The 25,597-nt window shown below is 35.8% G+C and overlaps 1 protein-coding gene across 3 annotated transcripts in view; it reads left to right on the forward strand.

Annotated features, from left to right (window-relative positions):
* TTC6 (tetratricopeptide repeat domain 6) overlaps positions 1–25,597 on the forward strand; it is a 208,137-nt gene that overhangs the window by 124,155 nt on the left and 58,385 nt on the right. For all 3 annotated transcript variants that reach the window (XM_045450746.1, XM_045450747.1, XM_045450748.1), the window contains 7 exons: positions 508–597; positions 2,960–3,034; positions 12,290–12,663; positions 18,271–18,730; positions 19,073–19,202; positions 20,066–20,238; positions 22,221–22,357. In XM_045450746.1, coding sequence (XP_045306702.1) covers positions 508–597; positions 2,960–3,034; positions 12,290–12,663; positions 18,271–18,730; positions 19,073–19,202; positions 20,066–20,238; positions 22,221–22,357 — 1,439 coding nt within the window. The remainder of the gene's footprint in view (positions 1–507; positions 598–2,959; positions 3,035–12,289; positions 12,664–18,270; positions 18,731–19,072; positions 19,203–20,065; positions 20,239–22,220; positions 22,358–25,597) is intronic.

The following is a 25,597-nucleotide window of genomic DNA, read 5'->3' on the forward strand; positions in this document are numbered from 1 at the left end:
TAACACACTTAATAATAATTTACCCTTACAACAATAAGTATACATATATAACTTAGTTGGTGGAAAGAGTTTGAATTGTAAAGCATTTAAGGAGCTTTCCATTCCAATAAAAATTTAGAATGCTTACTTATATCTGACAGAGAATAGTCATATATTGGCAGTAAATCCAAATAATATGTCTTATTCACAATTCTGATATTGGCATATTAAATAGATTCAATGCTAACCTATGGGATCACAGTATCATTGATTGCTCCTGAGATTAGTACTGCCAGAAGTAAAGTAAAAGAATCTATTTGGCCAATGGCCAACACAGAAGCCAAATTGTGAGTTTTGGCCAAATATTATGGCTGTAGCTGGACTTCTAATATGTCTGTGGTAAATGTTTTCTGTACTTCTACCTTTTCCATACATTTGGTAATAATGTTGTATTATGACATAACAGTAATCAAAGGCTTTTTAAAGTACTCCACTATATAACTTAAAACTGTTATCTTTTTATAACAGAGTGTTCAAGCAAGCAAAATTTTAATTGAGAAATTTTCATCTGAAAGCAAGGAAAGTGTCGCTTTAAATCGGCATAGCAGAAGTTCTAGGGTATGTGTGATTTTTATTTTAAATTGTGGGTTGGTTGCTTTATCTGCCTACAGCTCAGATATAATTTCTAGTAGTTTTGGAAATTATTTGTTGGTGCTTCCTTAGTCTGGGAAATGCCTCAGAACACTCATTACTGGTGTCTTTGCTGAGGACACACTTTCTTTTTCAAATGTGTTGTCTTTGTGACACTCAGAAGATGTTATTTACTGATCAATAGCAGAATGTCTGCTATGAATTTTCTTAAAACTTTGAAAATTTCCAGTCTTACACTCATTTATCACTTCTTGCCTAGGTCTTAAATGATTAAAGAAACATGTTTGTGAATGTTTTGACCAAATGGGGGCATTGGTTATGGCCATGAAACAGTAAAACTGAATTCTCTAAATGGTGATTAGACTCATGCTTATGGCTTTGTTATCACTGTAGTGTATACAAGTAAACTAATTAAATAATATACATAATTGGACAGAAAAGAGACAATGATTGAGAGAAACTAAGAAAAGAAGAAAGGTATAAACTATACATAACTGGTTTAATAAATGTCATGCACTTTATGGGGGACAAACAAGAAACAGTTTTATTTTTCTTTCATTAGTGCCTTCAGCCCTCTGCTCCCCTTGATGGTATCTTGGGATGCTGAATGGCACATAGTGGAAAGTCTTGGTGCCTTGGGACAAATCAAATCCTATTCTGGTCAGTTAACTAGGTTAAAGATATGTCTATGACTCCTCCTTTATCCCCCATACAGTTAGGTAATACTTCTTTTTTTTTTTTTTTTTGGAGGGGATAATGTTAATATAGATCACTTTTTTTGCTATTTTCCTTATAGCACTTACTAAATATTTGTCCATATGTATGTTTGATCATTTTATTCCTCACCAGCCTGGGGTCATAGCACTCTTCTTCACTCTTTTATCCATATCACCTAGAGCAGCGACCATCACATAAAGAATAATTGAACCAGTGAACGTCACCTTCTAGTTTGGAGTGCCACGTGCACTTTCTAGACTATTTTAGTAGCACTATGTATACCTGCCTGTCAGCTATTCCCAGTTTTAGTAGCTGCTTCTTCCTCCATCCTCCTACTGCCTTCTACTTTATTCTTTCTTTTTTTAATTTTTACATGTGTATTTATTTTTGAGAGGGAGATATACAGAGCATGAGCAGGTGAGGGGCAGAGAGAAAGGGAGACACAGAATCTGTAGCAGGCTCCAGGCTCCGAGCTGTCAGCACAGAGCCCAACAGTGGGACTTGAACCAATGAACCATGAGATCATGACCCGAGCTAAAGATGGACACTTGACCAACTGAGCCACCCAGGTGCTCCACCTGCTATATTCTTAAAACAAGTAGGATTATGTCACTCATGTCTCAAACTGAGCAACTCCACCTAACAAATAAAGTCAGAGTGCTTCATTAAGGCTCATAACCTGGCCTCAACCAGACTTTCTAGCTTACCTCCCGTTATGTTTCTGCTTTTATGTGGTCTGCATGTACCCAGTACTCTGCCTGCACCCCAGAGTCCTTGGTGACTCCCCCATGCCCCTGCTGCATTCTCTGTGCTTGTTTAGGCTGTTCCCTTGGCCTGGGATAGTCTCAACTCCAGCTCAGTCTATGGGAATGTTGCCACCTTTCACAGGCCAGCCCGCACTACCTCTTCCCGCCAGTGTATCCAGGTCCCGTCCCCCTCAGAACTGACTCTGCCTATCTTGTGTTCTCTTTACACCAGATTCATTCATACCGTCTCAAGTCAGGGCCACAGCTGCTTTGGATTACAGTTTTCTTTTCTTTCTGTTTCTACCATTGCATTGGTTGAGGATATGGAACATGTCATTTTTTTTTTGTACTTTCTACACTATCTAGTATAGTAGTATTTCCCAACTCTTACAATATAATAGCTCTCACAGTAAGTGATGATATTTGTATGCTCCTGTGGAGTAAAAGGTTGAGGTTGCTCATGATAAGAGGTGACTGTTCAGGGGACAGTAGCTGCTTCAGGTCCTACTAGTGCAGCCTCAGTGCCGAGGGGATCAATGGCTCAGCACATTTACGGCACATATATACACACTTGTGCCCCTTGCACCAACCAGAAAGCTTTGGTAAGTATTTGTTGTATTGTTGAATTAAAAAAAATAAGAGTTTCCATTATTTATACACTTTTCTAAATTAACTGATGGATTTTCAGTTTTGTTCCTCTCTGTGAAATCAGTGACTTCAAAGTCAGTCAGAATGCGTATTTTAATTAGCATTTCTGCATTTAATTAATTTACCTAAGCATTTATAATTAGTCAATTGTCATATGATATTGTACTTTACCAAATAGTATCTATAGTCAATGCATATTTGTCATTTGATTATTTCAGTTTCTTTTCCTAAAAAAATCTGCATCATTTGAAAGTATCCAAAAATGTTTCAGCACACCATTTCCTCAATTAAAGGTATGATCATTTTTGGTTTTTATTATTCAAAAGAAATGCTTGTATTTCTAGTAATAATCACTATTGATGCTTTTTTTGTTTGCTTTCCTGAAATAGTATAGTGAGTTGATTCATTCAGAATTGATTAAAAGTTTGGATTTGAGTGCGTATTTGGTAGCCCCTGTAAAATTGTGGTTGGTGGTGCCAATTTAAGGTTTTCAACAGCTTTTGGAAGTATCTCATGTTCATAATTTGACTTTACTTGATATATTATAAGTCAAGCCATTATAATATTGACCTACATTTGCACTGGGCTCACAGTTTTAAAGCATTTTCATGAACACTAGTCCAGTCTGGTCTCAAGCTTCACAATATCCTGAGAGAAGGAAGGTGAGACAGATATTATCCTTATTTTATGTGTGAAAAAAACAAAGGTCAGAAAGTGATAAATGGCAGAGCTAGAAGTTAAACCCACACCACCTCTTACTAAATGCAATGTACTTTCCTCTGCACGAAGAACGCACAGGCCTTTTGGAGTGGCTGGGTTTTTGTTTGTTTGTTTGTTTTTTTAGTTAATTTATTTATTTTGATAGAGAGAGAAAGCACAATTGGGGGAGAGCAGAGAGAGAGGGAGAGCGAGAATCCCAAGCAGGCTCCATGCTGTCCACGCAGAACCCACAGTGGAGCTTGATCTCACAACCTGGGGGATCATGACCTGAGCTCACTAAAACCAAGAATTGGATGCTTACCTGACTCAGCCACCCCGGTGCCCCTGGAGTGGCTGGTGCTTACCCTCAGTGGCGTTGACATTTAGCTTCAGCTTCTGTTTTTCTGTCTGAAATCTTAGAAATCTTTCTTGACCCTCCATGTTACTTGCTTGTAACTTGCTTTTAGCTTGCGTAACATTAGCCTGCTTACTATGTCATTTCTGACATTCTCTCTTCTTACTGACCTTTTGATGCCTCTGTTTTATATCTCTGTACAATCACACTATCCTTAGGATTTCTTTATTGGCATATAATTGACATATAACATTATATTAGTTTCAAGTATATAGCATTGTAATTCAATAACAGTATGTATTGCAAAATGATCACCACATCAAGTCTAGTTAACACAGTGATACATTTTTTACATGTGATGAGAACTTTTAAGATCTACTCTTAGCAACTTAAACATTTTTTTAATGTTTATTATTTTGAGAAAGAGAGAGGGAGACAGAGTGCAAGCAGGGGATGGGCAGAGAGAGAGGGAGACACAGAATCCAAAGCAGGCTGCAGGCTCTAAGCTGTCTGCATAGAGCCCATTGCAGGGCTTGAATCCGCAAACTGTGAGATCATGACCTGAGCTGAAGTCAGATGCTCAACTGACTGAGCCACCCAGGTGCTCCCAATTTAAAAAAATTTTTTTTTTCAGCTTGTAAATATACAATACAGTATTTTAACCACAGTGACTATGCTGTATTACATCCCCAGGACTTATTTATTTTCAACGTTTATTTATTTTTGGGACAGAGAGAGACAGAGCATGAACGGGGGAGGGGCAGAGAGAGAGGGAGACACAGAATCGGAAACAGGCTCCAGGCTCTGAGCCATCAGCCCAGAGCCCGACGCGGGGCTCGAACTCACGGACCACGAGATCGTGACCTGGCTGAAGTCGGACGCTTAACCGACTGCGCCACCCAGGCGCCCCAGGACTTATTTATTTTATAATGGAATTTTGTAACCTTTGACCATCATCACCCATTTCATCCATCACCCAATCCTTGCCTCTGGCAACCAGCACTCTCTTTTCTGTATCTATGAGTTGTTGTTGTTTTTAAGATTCCATGTATAAGTGAGATTATACAGTATTTATCTTTCTCTGTCTGACTTATTTATTTCGTTTACTTAGCATAATGCCCTCAAGGTCCATCCGTGTTGTTGCAAATGGCAGAATTTCCCTTTTTTTTTTTTTAAAGTTTATTTATTTATTTTGAGAGGGGGAGGGGCAGGGACAGAGAGAGAGGGAGAGAAAGAATCCCAAGCAGGCTCCACATTGTCAGCACAGAGCCCAATGTGGGGCACGATCCCACAAACCATAAGATCATGACCTGAGCTGAAATCAAGAGTTGGACACAACTGACTGAGCCACCCAAGCATCCTGAAGTTCCTTTTTTAATGACTGAATAATATCTCATTATATATATACAAATATATATACATCACATTTTCTTATCCATTATTCCATTGATGGGCCCCTAGGTTGTTTCTATATCTTGGCTATTGTTACTAATGCTGCAAGGAATAAGGGAGTGAAGATAGCTCTTCAAGGTCCTGATTTCATTTCCTTTGGATATATGCCCAGAAGTGGGATTGGATCATATGGTAGTTCTATTTTTAATTTTTTGAGCAACCTCCATACTGTTTCCCTAGTGGCTGCACAAATTTACATTCTTATCAATAGTGGACAAGGGTTCCCTTTTCCCTATAGCTTTACCAACACTCGATATCTCCTGTCTTTTTTATAATAGCCATTCTACCTCTTTATTTTTTGTGTATCTATCATAGGTTTTGGGTTTGCAGTTACCATGGGGTTCATATGTAACATCCAAAGTACATAGTAGTCTATATAAATTTGATGGTTATTTAAGTTCAAACACATTCAAAAAAAAAAAAAAAGAAAAGAAAAAACATTGCTTTCTTTTTCTTTTCCCCTTCACTTGTCCCTTTTTACTCCCTCCTCCACATTTTATACATATGTTGTCATAGTTTACATCTTTTTATTAATAATTTTCTTATGTCTAACTGTGGCCATTTGTTTTCCACTTAAATCCCTTTAACATTTCTTGTAAGGATGGTTTAGTGGTCACAGACTCCTTTATCTTTTGTCTAGGAAAATCTTTATCTTTCCTTTAAATCTGAATGATAACTTTGTCGGTATAGAGTATTCTTGGTTGTAGGTTTTTACTTTCAGCACTTTGAATATATTATGCTACTCCCTTCAGACCTGCAAAGTTTCTGCTGAATAATCACCTGAAAGCCTTATAGGATTTTTTCTTACAGGTAAACTTTTTGTTTCTTCTTGCTGCTTTTATCTTCTCTTTATCTTTAACCTTTGACATTTTATTATTATTTAGAAAAAAAAATTTTTTAAAAATTTTTTTTTTCAATGTTTATTTTTTTTGGGACAGAGAGAGACAGAGCATGAACGGGGGAGGGGCAGAGAGAGAGGGAGACACAGAATCGGAAGCAGGCTCCAGGCTCCAAGCTGTCAGCCCAGAGCCCGACGCGGGGCTCGAACTCACGGACCGCGAGATCGTGACCTGGCTGAAGTTGGACGCTTAACCGACTGCGCCACCCAGGCGCCCCTAGAAAAATTTTTTTAATGTTTATTTATTTTTGAGAGAAAGAGAACAGCAGAAGAGGGGCAGAGAGTGAGGGAGACACAGAATCTGAAGAAGGCTCTAAGCTCTTAGCTGTCAGCACAGAGCCTGACTGGGGTTTGAACTCTTGAACTGTGAGATCATGACCTGAGCCAAAGTCAGATGCTTAACTGACTGAGCCACCCAGGCACCCCTAACCTTTGACATTTTAATTATTATGTGCTGTGGTATGGACCTCCTTGGGTTCATCTTGTTTGGAACTCTGTGCTTCTTGGACTTGGAAGTCTATTTCTTTCCTTAGGTTGGGGGACTTTTCAGTTATTATTTCTTCAAATAAGTTTTCTATGTTTTTCTCCTTCTCGTTTTCTTCTGGGACCACTATAATGCAAATGTTTGCCCACTTGAGGTTATCCAAGAGATCCCTTAATCTATCCTCATTTTAAAAAATTCTTCTCTCATTTTACTGTTCAGCTTGTGTGCTTTTTATTACCCTGCCTTCCAGGTCACTGTTACGTTCTTCGACATCCTCTCATCTACTGTTGATTCCCTCTAGTATGTTTTTTATTTCTGTTCTTGTAGTCTTCAGTCCTGATTGGTTATTTTTTTTTATATATTTTCTATCTCTTTATTGAATGTTTCACTGAGTTCTTCACTCTTTGGTCCATCCCAGTGAGTACTTTATGATTATTAATTTAAATTCTTTATCAGGCATATTGCTTATCTCTTTTTCATTTAGTTATTTTTCTGAGTTTTTTTCTTGTTCTTTCTTCTGGAGCATATTTCTGTTTCCCCATTTTCTTGACTTTCTGGATTTGTTTCTAGGTGGAACGGCTACTCCTCCTAAATTTGAAGGAATGGTCGCTCTTGTATATGGTGTCCCCTGTGCAGACTGTGTGTGCTTGGCGACTTTTGCTGTCTGGTTGGAGCTGTGGTTGTAAATGCCAGTTGCTCTTTTAAACCATGGCTTTTTACAGAGAGAAGAAAATAATAATAAAATAAAAGTAAAATAAAAAAGGAAAAAAGAAAAGAGAAAAGAAAGGAAAAAAGGAAGAAAGGAAAAGAAGAAAAAAGAAAAGAAAAAAAACCCAAAATGGTGCACCTGGGTGGCTCAGCTGGTTAAGCATCCAACTTCGGCTCAGGTCATGATCTCAAGGTTCAAGGTTCGTTGTTTTGAGTCCTGCATCGGGCTCTGTGCTGACAGCTCAGAGCCTGGAGCCTGCTTCAGATTCTGTGTCTTCCTCTCTCTCTGTCCCTCCCCTGCTCGTGCTTTGTGTCTCTTTGTCTCTCAAAAATAAATAAATGTTTACCAAAAAAAAGAAAAAAACCCAAAGGGGCAAAAATAAAAACAAGACAAATAAAAAAAAAAGACAAATAAAAAAACAATAAAAAAATAATTATTGAAAAATAAAAACAAAAGAACTAAAACCACCAAAGAAAATTCCTGGTTTATTTTCTGTGCTCTAGTACCACAGGGACTGGTTTGGGCTTATGGACCTTGGGATTGCAGTCCCTGGGATTGGCTAAGCTTGCAAGCTGACCTTGGGCTGGACCGTATTCTGGGCTAGGCTTTCAAGGTGAAGGGGGAGGGAGCATTCCTGCAGTTCCTTCCCTTTTAAACCTTGGCTCTTTTTTCTGTGCCCCGGCACACTGGGGGCTGGCATGGGCTTGCAGACCCTGGGCTTACTGAGGTCGTAAGCTTGCTGTGATGACTGGACCCACCAGTTATGGTATCCAGACCCTGATTCTATCTAGGCTTTTAAGGTGGAGAAGGACTGTAAGCTGTGTTATTCTCTAGTTCCTCTGACCTGGAGAGCTTCCCAAAGCTCCTCCTCCATTTGGTCCAGTGTTGTCTCTTTTATATACTAATCGCTCTTTTAAACTGTGGCTTTTTTTTTTTTTTTTCTGTGCCTAAGGAAAGACAAATCTGTTCCCAGTTCCTCAGAACTATCCCTCTCCACTGCCGTGTACAGGATCAGGTGTGGGAGTTCCCTTTGTTTCCATGTCTTTGTCTATCTTGCTGTTCTTTTTTGTCATTCTCTATCTTTGGTTGTTCAGAAGCTGTTCAGTTGGCCTTCAGTTCTTCAGGAGGAATTGTTGTGTGAATAGGTGTAATTTAGTGTGTTCTGTGGAGGAGGTGAGTTCAGGGTCTTCATGGGAACTCCTCCCTATAATAGCCATTCTAACAGGTTTGAGGTGATATCTCATTGTAGTTTTGACTTGCATTTCCCTGATGATTACTGGCATTGAACATCTTTTTATGAACCCATTGGCCATTTGCATGTCTTTGGAAAAATCTCTATTCGGTTGCTCTGACCATTTTTAAATTGGATTTTGTTGTTGTTGCTATTGAGTTAAAAGAGATTATATATTTTGGATATTGACCCCTTTTCAGATAGATGGATTGCAGATATCTTTTTCCCATTTTGTAGGTTGGCTTTTCATTTTACTGATTATTTATTTCGCTGTGCAGAAGCTTTCTAGTTTGATGTAGTCCCACTACTTGTTTATTTTTGCTTTTGTTGCTTGTACTTTTGGTATCATATTGAAAAAAGCATTACCAAGGCCAATATCAAATAGCTTTTCCCTATGTTTACTTCTAGTAGTTTTGTAGTTTAAGAATTTAAATTGAAATCTTTAATTTGTTAGAGTTCATTTTTGTGAGTAGTGTGAGATAGGAAATTTCATTCTTTTGCATATGAATATCTAGTTTTCTTAGAGCAATTGATTGAAGAGACTATCAGTTCCTCATTGAGTATTCTAGGCTTCTTTGTCAAATATTAGTTGACCATATATGCATGGGATATTTCTAGGTTCTTGATTCTATTCCAATGGTCTATGTGTTTGTTTTTATGCCAGTACCATACTGTTTTGATTACTATTGTTTCTTAATGAATTTTGAAATCTGGAATTGTGAAATCTCCACCTTTGTTCTTTTTCAGGAATGCTTTGACTATTCAGGTTCTTTTCTGGTTCCATATGAATTTTAGGATTGTTTTTTCTATTTCTTTGAAAACTGACATTGGAATTTTGATAAGGATTATATTGAATCTATTAATGGCGTTGGTAGTATGGACGTTTTAAAATACTAGTTTTTCTGGTTTATGAGATACCCTTCACTTATTTGTGTCTTCTTCAATTTCTTTCATCATCGTATTGTAATTTTCAGTATACAAATCATTCACCTCTTTGAATATATTTATTCCTAGGTATTTTTATTATTTTTGATGCTATTGTAAATGGAGTTTTTAAATTTATTTTTCCGATAATTCATTGCTAGTGTACAGAAATGCAACTGATTTCTGTGTGTTGATTTTGTAACCTACAGTTTTACCAAATTCAGTAATTAGTTCTGACAGTCTTTTGGTAGAGTCTTTAGAGTTTTGTCTGTATGTGATTATGTCATCTGCAAACAGAGACAGTTTTACTACTTTCTTTCTAATTTGGATACCTATTTTTCTTTCCTAATTTCTTTGGCTAAGATGTCCAGTACTATGTTAAGCAAAAGTGGCAAGAGCGAGTACTCTTGTCTTGTTCCTGATCTTAGCAGGAAAGTTTTCAGTCTTTTACTATTGATCGTGATATTAGCTGTGGGTTTGTCGTATATGGCCTTTACTATGTTGAGGTGTGTTCCTTCCATACCAAATCTGTTGAGCGTTTTTATCATGAGAAGAAGTTGAATTTTGTCAAATGCTTTATCTACATCTATTGAAACAATCATATATAGTCTTTATCTTTCATTCTGTTAATGTGATGTGTCACTTTTATTGATTTGTATATGTTGAATCGTCTTTGCATCTGATGGATAAAACCCACATGATCATGTTGTATAATCCTTTTAATGTGCTGTTGAATTCAGTCTGCTAGTATTTTCTTGAGAATTTTCCATTTATACTAATCAGGGATATTAGCCAGCAGTTTTCTTTTCTTGTAGTATGTGTGTACATACAATATATAAATAATGGAATATCAACTACAAAAAATGAGGAAATTTTGCCGTTTGTGACAACATGGATGGACCTTGGGATATTATGCTACATGACAGAGAAAGATAAATACTGTGTGTTTTCACTTATATGAAGAATCTAAAAAAGCTGAACTTATAGAAACATAGAGTAAATACTGGGGCTGGGATGGGGAAAAGAGGATCGAACAGATGTTGGCCAGAGGGTACAAGAGTCAGTTATAAGATGTGTAAGTTCTGGGGTTCTAATGTACAGCCTGGTGACTATAACTAACAATACTGTATATATTTGAAAGTTGTTAAGAGTGTAGATCTTAAATGTTATCGCCACACAAAAACAATGGTAATTTTGTGAGGGGATAGAGTTGTTAACTAATCTTATTGTAGTAATCATTTCACAGTATATGCATGTATCATATCATTATTTTGTATACCTAAATTTACATATGTTATATATCTATAATATTTCAATAAGGGTATGAAAAAGCCCCAAACCCATTCTGTTAGCTCTACTTTATAGTTATAGATTCCTCAGGATTCCTTCCTGAGTGTCCGACAGAGATGCATGCAGCCTCTCTGTGTAATTCATATCTAGTCAGCAAGTGGGAAATCTTATGTTCCACTTTTTTTTCAGGAATGTGTTTTATTGATGTATATATCACATACATACACGTGACTATCTTTCTTGATATATATATATGTGTGTGTGTGTGTGTGTGTGTATTGTACATACACATATTCTGTAGTTTATATATTACCTTATTCTCTATTCTAATTATATAGTGAGTTATATATAGTTTCTTGAGATAGGGGAAGTATGGTAAGTTATGGAGTGTCAATATCTCTGTTGTACTTTAGTATATCTTAAAGTATGTAACTAGTTTGTGTGAAATTGTTATGTTCGGAATTTGGACCTAACTTCACTATAAAGAAAAATATTTGCATAACAAATTTATTAGCAAACTTAAATGCAGTTAACTTATGGACCATGGCTCAATAAACTGGAAATTCTATATTAAAGAATTGGAGTTAATGTCTTTTATTAGGTTTATTGTTAGAGTTTCAAGTACTAATGCATAATTATTACAAGTTATTTACAATTATTAGCATATTATAATATTGATATTGTTATTAAAAGTTAAGTGGATTCTCTGATGATTAGATAAAGTAAATATTAGGCTGGAATTCTTTTTCTTAAGCTTGTAAATATTGACTTGAAATTATGGTAAAGAATACTTGAATACTTCTGTATAGAAATTCAGTGTTGATGTTAAAGTGTTTTTGAAAATTAACTCACTGAGGTGCCTAGGTGGCTCAGTCAGTTAATCGGCTGACTTTTGATTTCAGCTCAGGTCATGATTTCACAGTTCAAGCCCCACGTTGGGCTCCCCACTGACAGCACAGAGTCTGCTTGGGATTCTCCCTGTCCTATTCTCTCTGCCCCTCCCCCACTCATGCACAGGAGCTCTCCCTCTGTCCAAAAATAAATAAAATTAACTTAAAAAAAGAACATTCTCTAAAAAAAGAAGAGAAAAGAAAAGAAAATTGACTCAAATTGATTTTTTAGGATAGGTCATTTTAGTACTTCTTACCCATTCTACCAATTTTTTTTATTTGCATTACAAGTAAAAGTAGAGTTTGTATTTATTTCAATAGGTAAAGAGCATTCTCTTTTAATTAAGAATATATAAAATCACAGTTAATGCATATATACTTTATAGTGTTATTTTTATGTAGCTAACAAAATGTCACATTACCAAATTATTGTACTTTGCTTTAACTAACCTACTATTAACTTTATAAGTTGACTTTGAAAAACATCAAAAATATGATTTAAAAATTTTCAACAAGCGACCAAACTACGCTAATAGTAATTGTAACTGAATTAATTAAAACACACAGCAACTAAATTGATTTTAAATGGTTTTGTCTTTGTTTCTTGCTAATTAAGAGAGTAAAATCTGCAGTGGAGTTGAGGAAAGAGGAGACCATAACTCCATTAGAGATTAAGGATGACATGCAAAGCAATATGAAACAGATTCTATTTCAGAAAGCAAAGGAGCTGGAGCGCTGGATGACTCAGCAAAGTGAAACTGAGGAAGCCATCCTTGTGAAAGAAAATATAGACACTATCTTAGATCACATCCAGAACAGAAGCAATGGGAGAGATCTGTCTCTCTCTCTCATTGAAGCATCTAGAAAAGCTGGCATAAGTTACATTGTTTATCCCAAGAAAAAGAAGACGAAATGGAAGAAACGATTGAAACTCAGTAAACTCTCAAACGTGTATGATGAATTATACAAGCCACCAAAAGTTCTTAAAAGGTCTTATTTAATCAGTAATTGTTATAGTTTAAGAAATGTATTGTAGTTTTGGCCTTAATCTTATAATTTCACTAACTGAAGTTGTTATTATTTTATTCAGCACTGAAAATATGCTAAATCCTTAACTAAAGGACAATCCCTTATTTTTAAATATATGAATATTTAGTGGTACAAATGTATGACTGCTTTAAACTATAATTTAAAGTTGGGGCTGATTAAGGACATGAAGTAAAACTAAGTCAGTTTGATTTGATGAAATCTTTCAATGGCAAGAAATAAAATCTACTAAGTTATTTTTCTGAAGCGATTTAACACCAAAAAACAATGCCTGCTCCAAATAAGTGTCACCCATTCAAAAGTTGAAGTAGGTTGCTGAGATTTAACTGTTTTCAAATTGTAACTAATAGATTGAGAAATCTAGATAGACAAACTGTTTTTTGTATGTTGTGTGAGCCCTTATTCAGGGATCAACACATAGAAATAATTTTTCTCCTTACTTGGAAGTAATAGTATCTAGCATGTTTAAAATGTGCAAGGACCTGAGATAACAACAGCTGAAGTTCCAGGTATGCTCATTTTTTAAGTGTTCAGGACGTAACTTTCTTAGACTGAAGTGTTGTGCAAAATAGTTTGCAGAAAGCTCTGGGCTTTATTCCTCTTTAGATAACCCCAGATGATAAGGAATTCATTAAGTGTATGCCCTTTTGAAAACTAAAGACTTTACTGTTGAAGTGAGTCATATTGTTTTGTTTATTGTTATAAAGTCTTGTGGTTCTGAAAAAGGGTTCATGATGTTTTGGTGTAGTGACTTATTGTCCCTGAAAAGACTTGGGAACAATCACTGTAAATGTGAGTGACAGAGTGAAAGAGAGACCAATCCTAGTGGAGGATGCCATTCAAGTCCCGAGTTCTCTGCACACTACTTATGCTTGAGTTTTCCCGGCAGCAAATATGTGGAACTGGTTTTGTTAGCTCATCTTTAGAAGACTTCAGATAGGTTTTTCTAAGTTGACAAATATTTTTGATAAGAAACAGAAATTTGCTTATAAATTTTTGATACATTGGCTGATTTCAAAGCATATGAATCGTTACTATCCTAGAAAGGATAATATCTGCACCATTCTGGCCATACCTAAGTGGCTTCTGTCTCTATAAAGAATATAAGAATATATACATATATACATATATATATATATAAGATTCTTATATATATAAGAATATATATATATATATATATATATATATATATATATAAGAATATAAGAATATAAGCAGAATATAACTATTTTGGTAGGGTATTTTACCGCTTACTGATTCTTTATCACTTTGATTATAAAGTTTCACCATTTAAAGAGATTTATTTGCCTTTTAACAACTGAATTTGAAATTTGTATATACTGCCAACAGGTGTAATAGGATGAGCCTTTTGGTGGAGGCAGTAAAACAAACTATAGGAGTATTTATCTAGGATAATATATTAGTGCAGCTTTCTTCTTTTTAAAAAATCTTAATTTAAACTAGCACAAAAGTGTAGTTATTAAATAATTGTTATTTTAAAACAAGTTTATGGAGAAACTTTAAAAATAACTGGGGCGCCTGGGTGGCGCAGTCGGTTAAGCGTCCGACTTCAGCCAGGTCACTATCTCGCTGTCTGTGAGTTCGAGCCCCGGATCAGGCTCTGGGCTGATGGCTCAGAGCCTGGAGCCTGTTTCCGATTCTGTGTCTCCCTCTCTCTGCCCCTCCCCCATTCATGCTCTGTCTCTCTGTCCCAAAAATAAATAAACGTTGAAAAAAAAATTAAAAAAAAATTTTTATTTGTATAGTTTGAGATCTTTTTTCACGAATCTTAACTTGGTTAACACAGAATTATCCTTCTTAACCACTGTATATCTGACCTTTAAGCTTGTTTAGTTATATTCATTCTTGCTGGCTCCCTTAAATGGTTAGAAGCAGACAGTGTATGTACTCATATATCAAGTCAAAGCTTGACTGTGGAAAGTAACTCCTGCCGAAGTCCATTTGAGTTGATTAAAAACCCAGCCCCATGTGCTTTCTGCCAATCCCTTTACTATAGGTTACCCCTGTTGCCTAGCCCCTCATCTAGGTCATGGCAGGATGCTATGTGTCTGTAATAACTTTGTAGCTTCACCATTTCTCTGGAAGTTTCCCTCGGCTTTGATCTCTGAATCCAATATTGGTGGACCAGCCAGTGAGGGACTAGCAGAGACCTTCTTCAGAAGCTTACTGTTGCAGCAAGAAGATGTGCATGTTGATGGTTCCTGGTTCACCTTTACTTCCTTATACTCATTACCTTCTCTCTTACCTGGACTTCTGTGAATCGCCAGTCCCTCGGATCTCTGCCAGTGTTCTGTCTTGCAGGATTGACTAACATATTGAACTGAGATTCAGACCAGGCCTTTTGCTATGGGCTCTCTTATCCCTGTAAATGCATCTTCCTCTGTCTCTTTTTAGAATAACTGACCATGGTCCCCACTTCTACTATCAAAACTTCCAAACTTCACTACCTCCTGACAGTGAATCTATAGTCTCAGTCCTGATTTTCTTTTGTCTGTCTTGCTGCCACTACATCCCCAAGAGAGGCAGAATTTATTTTCCCCCTACCCCAAACAGTAGGTGACATATTTTCCTTAGTGCTACTAGTCTGTAATTTCCCTGATGGCCTAGTATTGTTTTTGGTGTGCTATCTTGGTGGGTGGTGGTATGGGATGGAATGGAGGCAGTTCCAAAGATTTCTACTTGATCCTTACCGCTATTGTCTTCTTTATGGTGTAGTTTACACAATTATCAAGTTGAATCATTCTTACTACACATTCTGGGACTAGGGAAATTATCACAGGATGGGTCCGTGTCTCACTAGATTCTGTTAGATGGTTTCAGGCCAAGATTCTTTATATCACTTGACCTTCAGAATCCCCCAATTTGATTGTGAACTTCAGTGGCATCCACAATGGGTATCTGTATATCAACATAAGTTTAGGGTTAAGTATCTAATAATTCTTAGAAGGTTTGGGTGTTTCTTCTCTCCCAGACCTTTGTAAAATTTGGGGGAAATTTCATTAAATCCACCTGGGCCACATTGCCAGATCCTTCCTCAGAGGGACCTGGCCTGGCCTTCCCATCAGGTGAGAAGTTTTAGATATGAACTAGCTGAGGTCAGAGAGCTGCATGAGAGGTTTTAAACCCCAGCTATAGCTGGTTACGCCTATGCCCAGAAGACTTAAAGGTTTTTCATTTATGTAAATCAAAGAACACCTTAGCAGGCTGCCCACATATCTCACTTTCTGAGGACCTGCAGTCTTTTAGTTCTTACCACTGATCTCCATGAGTTAAAATTCTGTCCACCAAATCTAGCTAGAAATCTACACTAGAAATCTGCATTTAACAAGTCTTCCAGGTGACTAATGCTAAAGTTTGACAATCACTCAGAGACTGGCAGGAAGTTCTAGCAAGGCTTCACTGGCTAGGGCTAGCAACCACCCATCCATGGAGGAGGTATGTAAGAGACTGAGGGACGATAGTCATTGTAGCTCCATGAGAGGGCTCAGGAGATCCCAGATGAGTGATTTTGAGGAGTCCTTGAATCGGATTTTATATAATGTATGAAGCAATATCTCAGTGTAGTCATTGAAAGATATTTATACAGGAGAGGGTTGAGTCTCTCAGACTGGAGAATCTGACAGTACCTCAGGCAGTCTCTTCTGTCAAGAGAGGATAAGTGAAATTTGGAGATTCAAACTTCTTGGCCTCATTCATGCCTGCTCAAATGTTCACATCCTATATTTGTTTCCTACTCCTTTTCCAGTAGCTTCATTATCATGGTATACAAGATTTAGGGAATTTGGGCATTTAGTAGGTACTGTTCTTCTCTTTTGGTCTGGAAGAAGTAAAGTGATTCCACAATTTTTATAACCATTACTGTTGTCCTAGTGATTAAGCGGTAGCTACTTGATCTCCTACAACTTTGCCTTCCACCTGGACACCATCCCCTGCTAATAATTTGAGGAGCTTTGATGCCACCACACACCGTGGATTATTTGTGTCCTATTTTATCCTGGGAAGAAGTTTATCCTAGGATCCTTCTGTGTGTGTATTTCCTGAGTCTACCCCGGGTACCAATTATTTTATCAGTCAGGGTACCAGTACTAAACAGCACTCTCAATTTAGGATAATTCTATGAAAATATAATAAAGGCACAATTTACAAAAATGTCAGGGCATAAGAAACCACAAATGATAATATAGTATGCTGTGGCTAAAAATAATAGAGCATTTTCTGCCCCTAAGTCTGAGAGGACAAAAAGTAGGAGTGATTACTAGAACCTAGAAGAGGAATTTTGGAGAAAGGGTTTCCTTAAAAAAAAAAAAAAAATTAGTGATCCGTGGTCAAGGATCATAGCCATTTTGAAGCGACCCTTTAGGAGGTGTCAGAGGAATAAATACCTTGACTTCATTCCCCTCCTTTCCTCTTTGGGGTTTCTAATTGGACATACCCAATTAGAAGACAGAGAACAAGGATCTTATGAATATAGTCTGAACAGATTAAGTCCCCCGGGTCTGAGGGCAAAGTAGACAAGGGTAGAGTTGAACGTGGAAGTAGAAACAAAATGCATCTGGCACAGAAGGCCTTTCTAAGGTAACATTTGATAGGAAATATGAATTGAGAAGGAGCCAGTCATTCAGAAGTGCTGAAAAGTGCAACAGCCTTGAGGCTTGCTCTCAGATGATATGGCTGGAAAATTGAGAGGCGAGAGAGTAGTGTTATCAGAGATATATGCCTGGGCCTCATCATGTAGAGTCTTGTAGACCATGAAGAAAAGCTTGATTTGCATTCTAGATATTAGGAGAAGCTCTTGGAGGGAGTAACATGATCTGATTTACATTTGTTAAGAAAAAAAATAAGCAAGCATGCTGACTTCCATGTGGAGAACAGATTAGACAAAGAGTAAGAGTAGAAGTCTGGTATTAAGAAGTGATTGTACTCTACGCAAAAAGAGAGATGGCAGGTTGCACTAGAGTGTAGAGAGGAATGGAGAGTGTCACAGTGTAAGGGAAGAGAAGAATACTGACTTTTTAATTCTCCTAATGTTTAGCAATAGGTCTTTCTCACAGTATAAACTCAGTAAATATTTATGAAATGATGGGGTTTACATTTTTTTCTTCCAATAGAATGTACTTACTCTCACTTGTGTGGCTGGTACAATACCCATCATATGCTAAATTTTACTGAATGAAAACTTCAGAAAATGGAGAATTTGAGGAGGAAAATACTAGAAATGTAGCATTTGAAAGCATATTAGGTGTTCTCTAATTTGATAGTCTACTATAAAGAAGACCCCTTATTTCAGTATTCTAAGAAAGCTACATCTTTAATAATAATCTTCTGCTTTCATAAATTCTGTAGAGTTTCTACATATTCTTCATATGTTACAATTTTGAAGAATGAACAGGAGAACTTGGTTTGAATGAAAATAGCGTGTAGTTTTATTTTAATAATAAAGAAACGAATTTTGTGTAAAACTGAGTTGATTTATTGGTTATAAAAATAATTGTATTTCTGTCATTTAAAAATCACTCTTTTAATAACTAGATCAACATCTCATGGAATCCTTCCTGGACAGAAGAAATATTTACTCAGAGTTCCATTATATGAACGTAAATTTCAGTGTCCCAGTCTACCTTCGTGTTTAAATTTTGATGAATTTGTCCAAAGTAAGGGAGGAATTCCAGAAAATACTAACCCTCGAACATGGGCTCTTGATATGTTCTCTAAGCACAAACATCAGAAGACAACCACACACAAAAGAGTTAAAATATCTATCCATAACGACACGTCTGAAAGAATGAAAGAACCACCAAAACTAGAATTGAGTGATTCTTTGAAGTCTGGTCTTTCTCCAGAAGTTACTAAATATTATGAATCCGAAGTGGAGATCTTGACTAAAGAAATAAATGATAAGAAAAAGTATCCTGCATTTGCATATTGTAGGCGTGGAGCTATTTATAGGAAACTGGGAAAGTTGCAGAGTGCCCTGAAAGATCTACAGGAAGTAAGTTTTATTTAATCAAAATAACAATATTAATAATTTGTACTTATATTAATATTGTTATATAATTGTCCTCTCTATGTAAGAATGTATATAATAATTTCTACTAGAATTTTGAACAATGAATTTTTGTGGTACAGGTGTAGGATTATGAAATTATAATTATTGGCATTTTCAAATGACTGATATGAAAAACACTACATTTTGTCTGTCAGATTGGGAGGTGTCATTTTATAATATACACATAGAATGCCATTGGGATCAACAGTATTTTAAAAATTCATTTGTTGGGATATCTTCCTTCAATAAACCAAATTTAATTGAATTTATACATATATTTTCTAGGCTATACTCTTGGAGCCATTGTTCCTCAATGCCTATTGGCACCGACATTTTATTTATCTTTTCCAAGACAAAATTAATGAAGCTTTGGATGATTTGAATTATGTAAATAAATATAATAAAAATAATGCAGGTGGGTTTTCTGTCCAGTTATATTATTTATATCTTTACCTAAGCTTTGGTCACTTAGTGGTGTTATAAAGATATAGAAGTTAATAGATATAAGTCTCCAAAAATGATTCTGGCTCTTTAAAGTTAAATTTACTCTTGATATTGTATATATGGGACTTGTATGATCCTATGGTGTTTTCAAAATACTCACCATGGTTTGAAATGTTAATTAATGCCCTTATGTACATTACAATAAATTGGTTCCTTAATGGTCATCACACAAGAAGGATATGAACTTAAAATTTTAGTTATAGAAGTGATTGATAGATCTTTTCTTGACCACAAATCTCTGAAGAGTTTTAGTGTTCTAAGACTTCTTGGTTGGATGAAATCTATACATTTGCCTTTATGTACCGTCCTCTAACCAGCTTGAATGACTAAACATGGAACTTTTTGAGAATGAGAAAATGTCCTGTTCATCTTTGTATCCACAGCGTGAATAACATACCCCTAGAATATAACTTGAGCTTAATAAATGTTTTTCAATCTATGCCTATTTCTGCCAAAGTCCATAAATTTTTGTTTTACTATAAACTTTAAAAGAGTATGAAACACTTCAGATATACAAAAAGATAAAAGGTCATTTTTGTTACTTAAAATTGAAATTGAAAATGCTTATAACCACAAACAGATACTTACCAGCATTTGAGAACAAATTCTGCATTGTTGAAATAGATAAAAAAAAAACAAAACAAAAAACCCTTAATGGTTAAGAAAGTATAATACAGAAACGTTATTCTATGTTTTTGGAGGGAAAGGGATTAAAATTTTAATAGTTAATAAAAGGACTGTGAAACTAAATTTTACCTTTTTAATTTTCTTTAGAGGCATATTTGTCAAAGGCAGAAATTTTCAGGGGAAGAAAAGACATTACTTTAGCAATTCTAAACTATACCCAGGCAATTAAGTGCAAGCCCACAGATGCTGATATATATTTCAGGAGGGGTGAGATGTATGAAATAGCAAACAAAGTTCTGGCCATCGATGACTTTTCTAAGGTAAGCTTTATCATATATAATGCTGACATTTATGTATTTTAGATCATGATGTTCTCCTCCTAATATTAGAGCAAGTCATTGAGTGTCTTTCACATATATTATATAATAAAAACGAATTTATTATATGTTAGGACCTAGAGCACTCAGTAGTAGAATTGATACTAATGCTATGTCAATGATTTTTTTTATTATTAGTGAATGAATGGATTTACATCAAAGAGTTGGGTATGGGTGCATTGAAACAACTCCGGGAGGGAGGCATGACTTTACTAGCTCTTCTGAAGCATGAAAAATGCTTAAAGAAACCTTTGAAAATTGCTTCTTCCCTTCAGACAAGAGAGAAAATTATTTTCCACCTCTTAACTCTTGAGACATGGCTGATTCTCTTCTACAGAGAAGCCATCTGCTCTTAAAGAAGCTGTGCTTGCTGGCTCATTCATTCATTCATTCATTCATTCACAAATATTTATCAACTCTATATTTATCACTGCATAATGTAGTGGATAAATTTTGGTGAATGAAACAGACCTGTTTCTTGCTTACATGGAGCCTATAGGTTAAAGGACATATTACAGAAATAAATACGTACATAAATACATACAATTTATGATGAGTTCTATGAAAGAAAGATAATGGAGGGGTAAATATATATTTAATTATATATTTATATTGGGAAATATCAGGGAATTCCCTTGAAGAAGTGAACTTTTAGCTGAACTGTACTTTGAGGCTAGAGTCAGCCAAATAGTCCCCTAATTGCAGCAGAATTGTAACCTTGATCTCCTGACTTAACTCTAAATTCTACTTCTTAATACAATTGAGAATTTAGAAATTATTTAAATAACTTAGCTTTCTGTGTTCCCAACTACCCTTTTTCTTAATTCATGATGGTTAGCCTCATACTTGACATTCTTTTGTTTCAAGAGGATTGTAAACTAGAAGTGACCAAAAATCTCTTCTAAGATAATGAAATTATTAGATTATCTATTCCTGTTCATTTCCTCCATGCATTGACTAATGCAGCCACTTGAGGCCGAACAAGCTTCAAAATCTTTAGGATTTTCTTTTCTTTTCTTTTTCTACTGTTTTAAAAAATACTCAGTAGGCTTTGTGCTTCACTTCCCCATTCCCCCCCCTCCAGCCCCCCACTATCAATAGTCAAGGAGTTTACAACTGAATATACAATGATGTAGCTTTTTCACTCTTGCCTTGCATGTCAATGTGAAATGAATAAACCAGGCCAATACCAATTAATTTCTTTTTACCATTTTAGGGACTAGATTAATACATATTTGATTTGATTGAATCAGCCTTGATGTAGTCTAATATGTATCATCTTTAATTGGGATAAATGCTATGATCTAATACAACCCCACTTTAGTTGAACATTGCACCTCTGAAATTTTATCAGTAAAAATTTTGGTGGGCAAAAGCTTTGGCTTCTGATATATGCTGGGTTTTTTTTTTTTCCCTCTCTCAGTAAACCTCCTCCCCTTTTTAGAATTTGTTGATAAATGTTCTTACTGAAGACCTGGTCTTTAAATGCAAATTTGAAAGTTTAGGCATCTTAAATTAGTTTGCATTTATATAATCTAAAGTTAAAAACGTAGTTGTCGGGGCGCCTGGGTGGCGCAGTCGGTTAAGCGTCCGACTTCAGCCAGGTCACGATCTTGCAGTCCGTGAGTTCGAGCCCCGCGTCGGGCTCTGGGCTGATGGCTCAGAGCCTGGAGCCTGTTTCCGATTCTGTGTCTCCCTCTCTCTCTGCCCCTCCCCTGTTCATGCTGTGTCTCTCTCTGTCCCAAAAATAAATAAACGTTGAAAAAAAAAAAATTAAAAAAAAAAAAAAAAAAAAAAAAAAAAAAAAAAAAAAAACGTAGTTGTCGGCTAGTTAATTTGCTATGAGATTATATACTTTTCTTGTGTTTTATTCTTTTTTCATTATTGTGTTATGTTTTTCTGCCTCCCTTCCACACCCCATGTAGTGCATTTTTTATGATCCCAAAAGAACAGATGCATTATTGAAACGTGGGATGTTTTACTATGAAAATGAAAACTGGATTTCAGCCATACAAGATTTTACAGCTTTATTAAATATAGATCCCCAAAATTCTCAAGCCAGGTAGGAATTATTTTAGATGTGGTTTTTGAAATTATTGTTTTAAAATACATTCTGAGGAAGAAAATTGCTGGAAATATGTCAGACAGCTTTTTAAAAATAGTGAAGTCAATTTTCAGTCCTAACAGTAGTGGGTAATTTAATAGGCATAAAATGACAATTTAGAGTTGTTTCATTTACATTTCCTAAATACTAGATACATTATCAATTTTGAAAATATTGACCTATATTTTATTCTTTAAGTTTTCTTTCATATCCTTTTTATTCACTGAGTACAGAGAACTGTTTATATAGGTTTCTGTAATATCTTATTATAAGTTTGATAATGAACTTTGCTTTTTCCAACCTTATTGTGCATAAAAAGTTCTCATTTTGTTGCTTTTTCCTTTAATCTAAGTTTTGTTTTGAAGAGATTTAAATGTGTATGTAGTTGTACCTGCTCATTTTTTTACTCGCAATTTGTTCAATATTGAAATTTTTTATAGTAAAATAAGGGATGCATCCAGAAAAGTGTACCAGTGTGCAGCTTAATGACTTATCACAATGTAAATACCTGTGTAACTATTACCAGGTCAAGAAACATTTCCAGCACCCTAGAGACCCCTTTGTGCCTTTGCCTTCCTAGAAGATTAACAACCACTATCCTGATGTCCATTTTAATCACTTCCTTGTAGTCCTTTTTAGTTTCATCACATAAGTGTGTGTCCTTAAATATTTTTAGTTTAGTTTTGCCTGTTTCTTTTTTTTAACTTTATATAAATAGAATCATGTGGTAGTATTCTTTTTATGTCTAGCACTTGCTGCTTCACCTTGCTCTTGGATGTTATGGAGATGGCTTCTTTTCCTTAAACCTCATGAACCTACCTCTGTTAGCTTCAGATTTTTCTTCTGAAGCTTCCTCACCTCTCTCAGCTTTCATAGAATTGAAGAGAGTTGGGGCCTTCCCCTGGATTAGGCTTCTGCTTAAGGGAATGTGATGGCTTGTTTGATCCTTATCCAGACCACCAAAACTTTGTCCATATCAACAATAAGGCTGTCTCACTTCCTTATCACTTATGTGTTCACTGGAGTAGCACTTTAAATTTCCTCCCAGAACTTTTCCTTTGTATTCACAACTTGGCTCACTGGTGCAAGAGTTCTAGCTTTTAGCTTGTCTTGGCTTCCAACATGCCTTCCTCACTAAGCTTAATTATTTCTAGCTTTTGATTTAAAGTGAGAAACATGCAACTCTTCTCTTCATTTGAATGCTTAGGGACCACTGTAGGGCTATTAACTGGCCTCATTTCAATATTGTTGTGTCTCAGGGAATAGGGAGGCTGGAGGACAGGAAGAGAGACAAGGGAATGGCCAGTTGGTAGAGAAGCCAGAACACACACATTTATTGATTACGTTCGCTGTCTGATATGGACATGGTTTAGGGAGCCCCAAGAAAATGACAATAGTAACTAACATCAAAGAGCACTGATTATAGATCACCATAACAAATATAATAATAATCTTTGAAATGTTGTGAGGATTACCAATATGTGACACAGAGACATGAAGTGAGTAAATGCTGTTGGAAAAAATGTGTGAATAATCTTGCTTGATGCACAGTTGCCACAAACCTTTACTTTGTAAAAAATGTAGTATCTTCACTCTCTCTCTCTCTCTCTCTCTCTCAAAAATAAATAAGCATTAAGAAAATTAAGAAAAAATGGGTGCCTGGGTTGCTCAGTTGGTTGAGCATCCGATTTTGGCACAGGTCATGATCTCGTGGTTCATGGGTTCCAGCCCCGCATTGGACTCTGCTGACAGCTCAGAGCCTGGAGTCTGCTTTGGATTCTGTGTCTCCCACTCTCTCTGCACCTACCCACTCCCTCTGCTCCCCCCGCCCCCTGCACACTCTGTCTGTCTCTCTCTCTCTCTCAAAAATAGATAAGCATTAAGAAAATTAAACAATAAATAAAAAATGTATCTTCAAAATGCAATAAAGGAAAGTGCAATGAAACAAGGCATGCCTGTGTGCTATTCCACTGCCTTCTAGCCTCCATGATTTTGTATGAGATATCAGTTGTTAGTCTTATTGAAAATCCTCTGTAAAGGAGCAGTTACTTCGCTCATCCTGCTTTCAAGAGTTTTGTTTGTTTTTGTTTTTGTTTTTTGTTTTTTTGTTTTTTGTCTCTGTTTCACCAGGTTAATCATAAGGTGTCTCTGTGTGGATCTCTTTGAATTTATCCTACCTAGCATCCTGAGCTTCATCTGATGTGTAGATTTCTTTCCTGTATAAAGCATTCTCATGGTGGTTGTGAAGTTTTTAATTATATTGATTCCAGAGTTCTAAAAAAGTTGATTCTGATGGTGTTAGCATATTCATTACCTTTATGGAAGGATGAAGTTTTGAAGTTCCCTATTCTGCCAGTTTTTCTCTGTTCTAATCTCACAACTTTATATCATTGCATTGACTTTAACTTAACAATACTGTTAGTAATAATAGGTATTTTCATTTACTTATAGGAATCTCATATTAACAGTTTTTCTAATTTTGAAAGATAAGTGCCTCTTGGGCCTCATATATTTTTGGATGGAATATTATCAAACTATACTGAGTTCTCTTTGTTTTTACTTTCTTGAAGATTTTTCATCTACATTTGTAGTGAGATTGTTCTCTAGTTTCATAGTCAGATTGTATTTTCAGTATTTGGCTTCTTTTTCAAAAGGAATTAAGCCTTCCATCTTTTTCTTTTCTTAGGAACATATCCTTTAGGATTAGATAATTTTTCTTCTTTGAAAGTTTGAGATAACTTGCTTCTAAAATTATCCCAACTTGTAGTCATTTGAAAGGAGGACAATCTTTTTGGAAAGTCTTTTAATATTCTGCCCTAGTTATTGCACTATTCTGGTTGTCTACTTCTCCTTGAGTAAAAGGGGTGTTACTTGCAGGAAAGCATCAAATTAGTTGGAGAACAAGAAGATTAATTAAAGCTATTGTAAGATGATGCTAGCTTATGGAAGACCTTATATGCCATTTTGAAGAATTTGACCTCATTCCATTGCCAATAGGGGTTTGTTGAAAGTTTTTGAGAAAAGAGATCTTTATTATCTGATGATCAGATCTTATTACTCTAGAACTAGGAATGGAGTAAAATAGTACAGGTGTGAGCTGAGGAGGGTGTGAAGTATGAAGCAGTGGAAACAAAATAAGGAAAAGATATAAAAGTCAGTATGTTTGAAGAGTTGACATGACTTAATGGCATCCTACAG

The sequence above is a fragment of the Leopardus geoffroyi genome, chromosome B3 (assembly GCF_018350155.1).
Source record: "Leopardus geoffroyi isolate Oge1 chromosome B3, O.geoffroyi_Oge1_pat1.0, whole genome shotgun sequence".
Taxonomy (NCBI): domain Eukaryota; kingdom Metazoa; phylum Chordata; class Mammalia; order Carnivora; family Felidae; genus Leopardus; species Leopardus geoffroyi.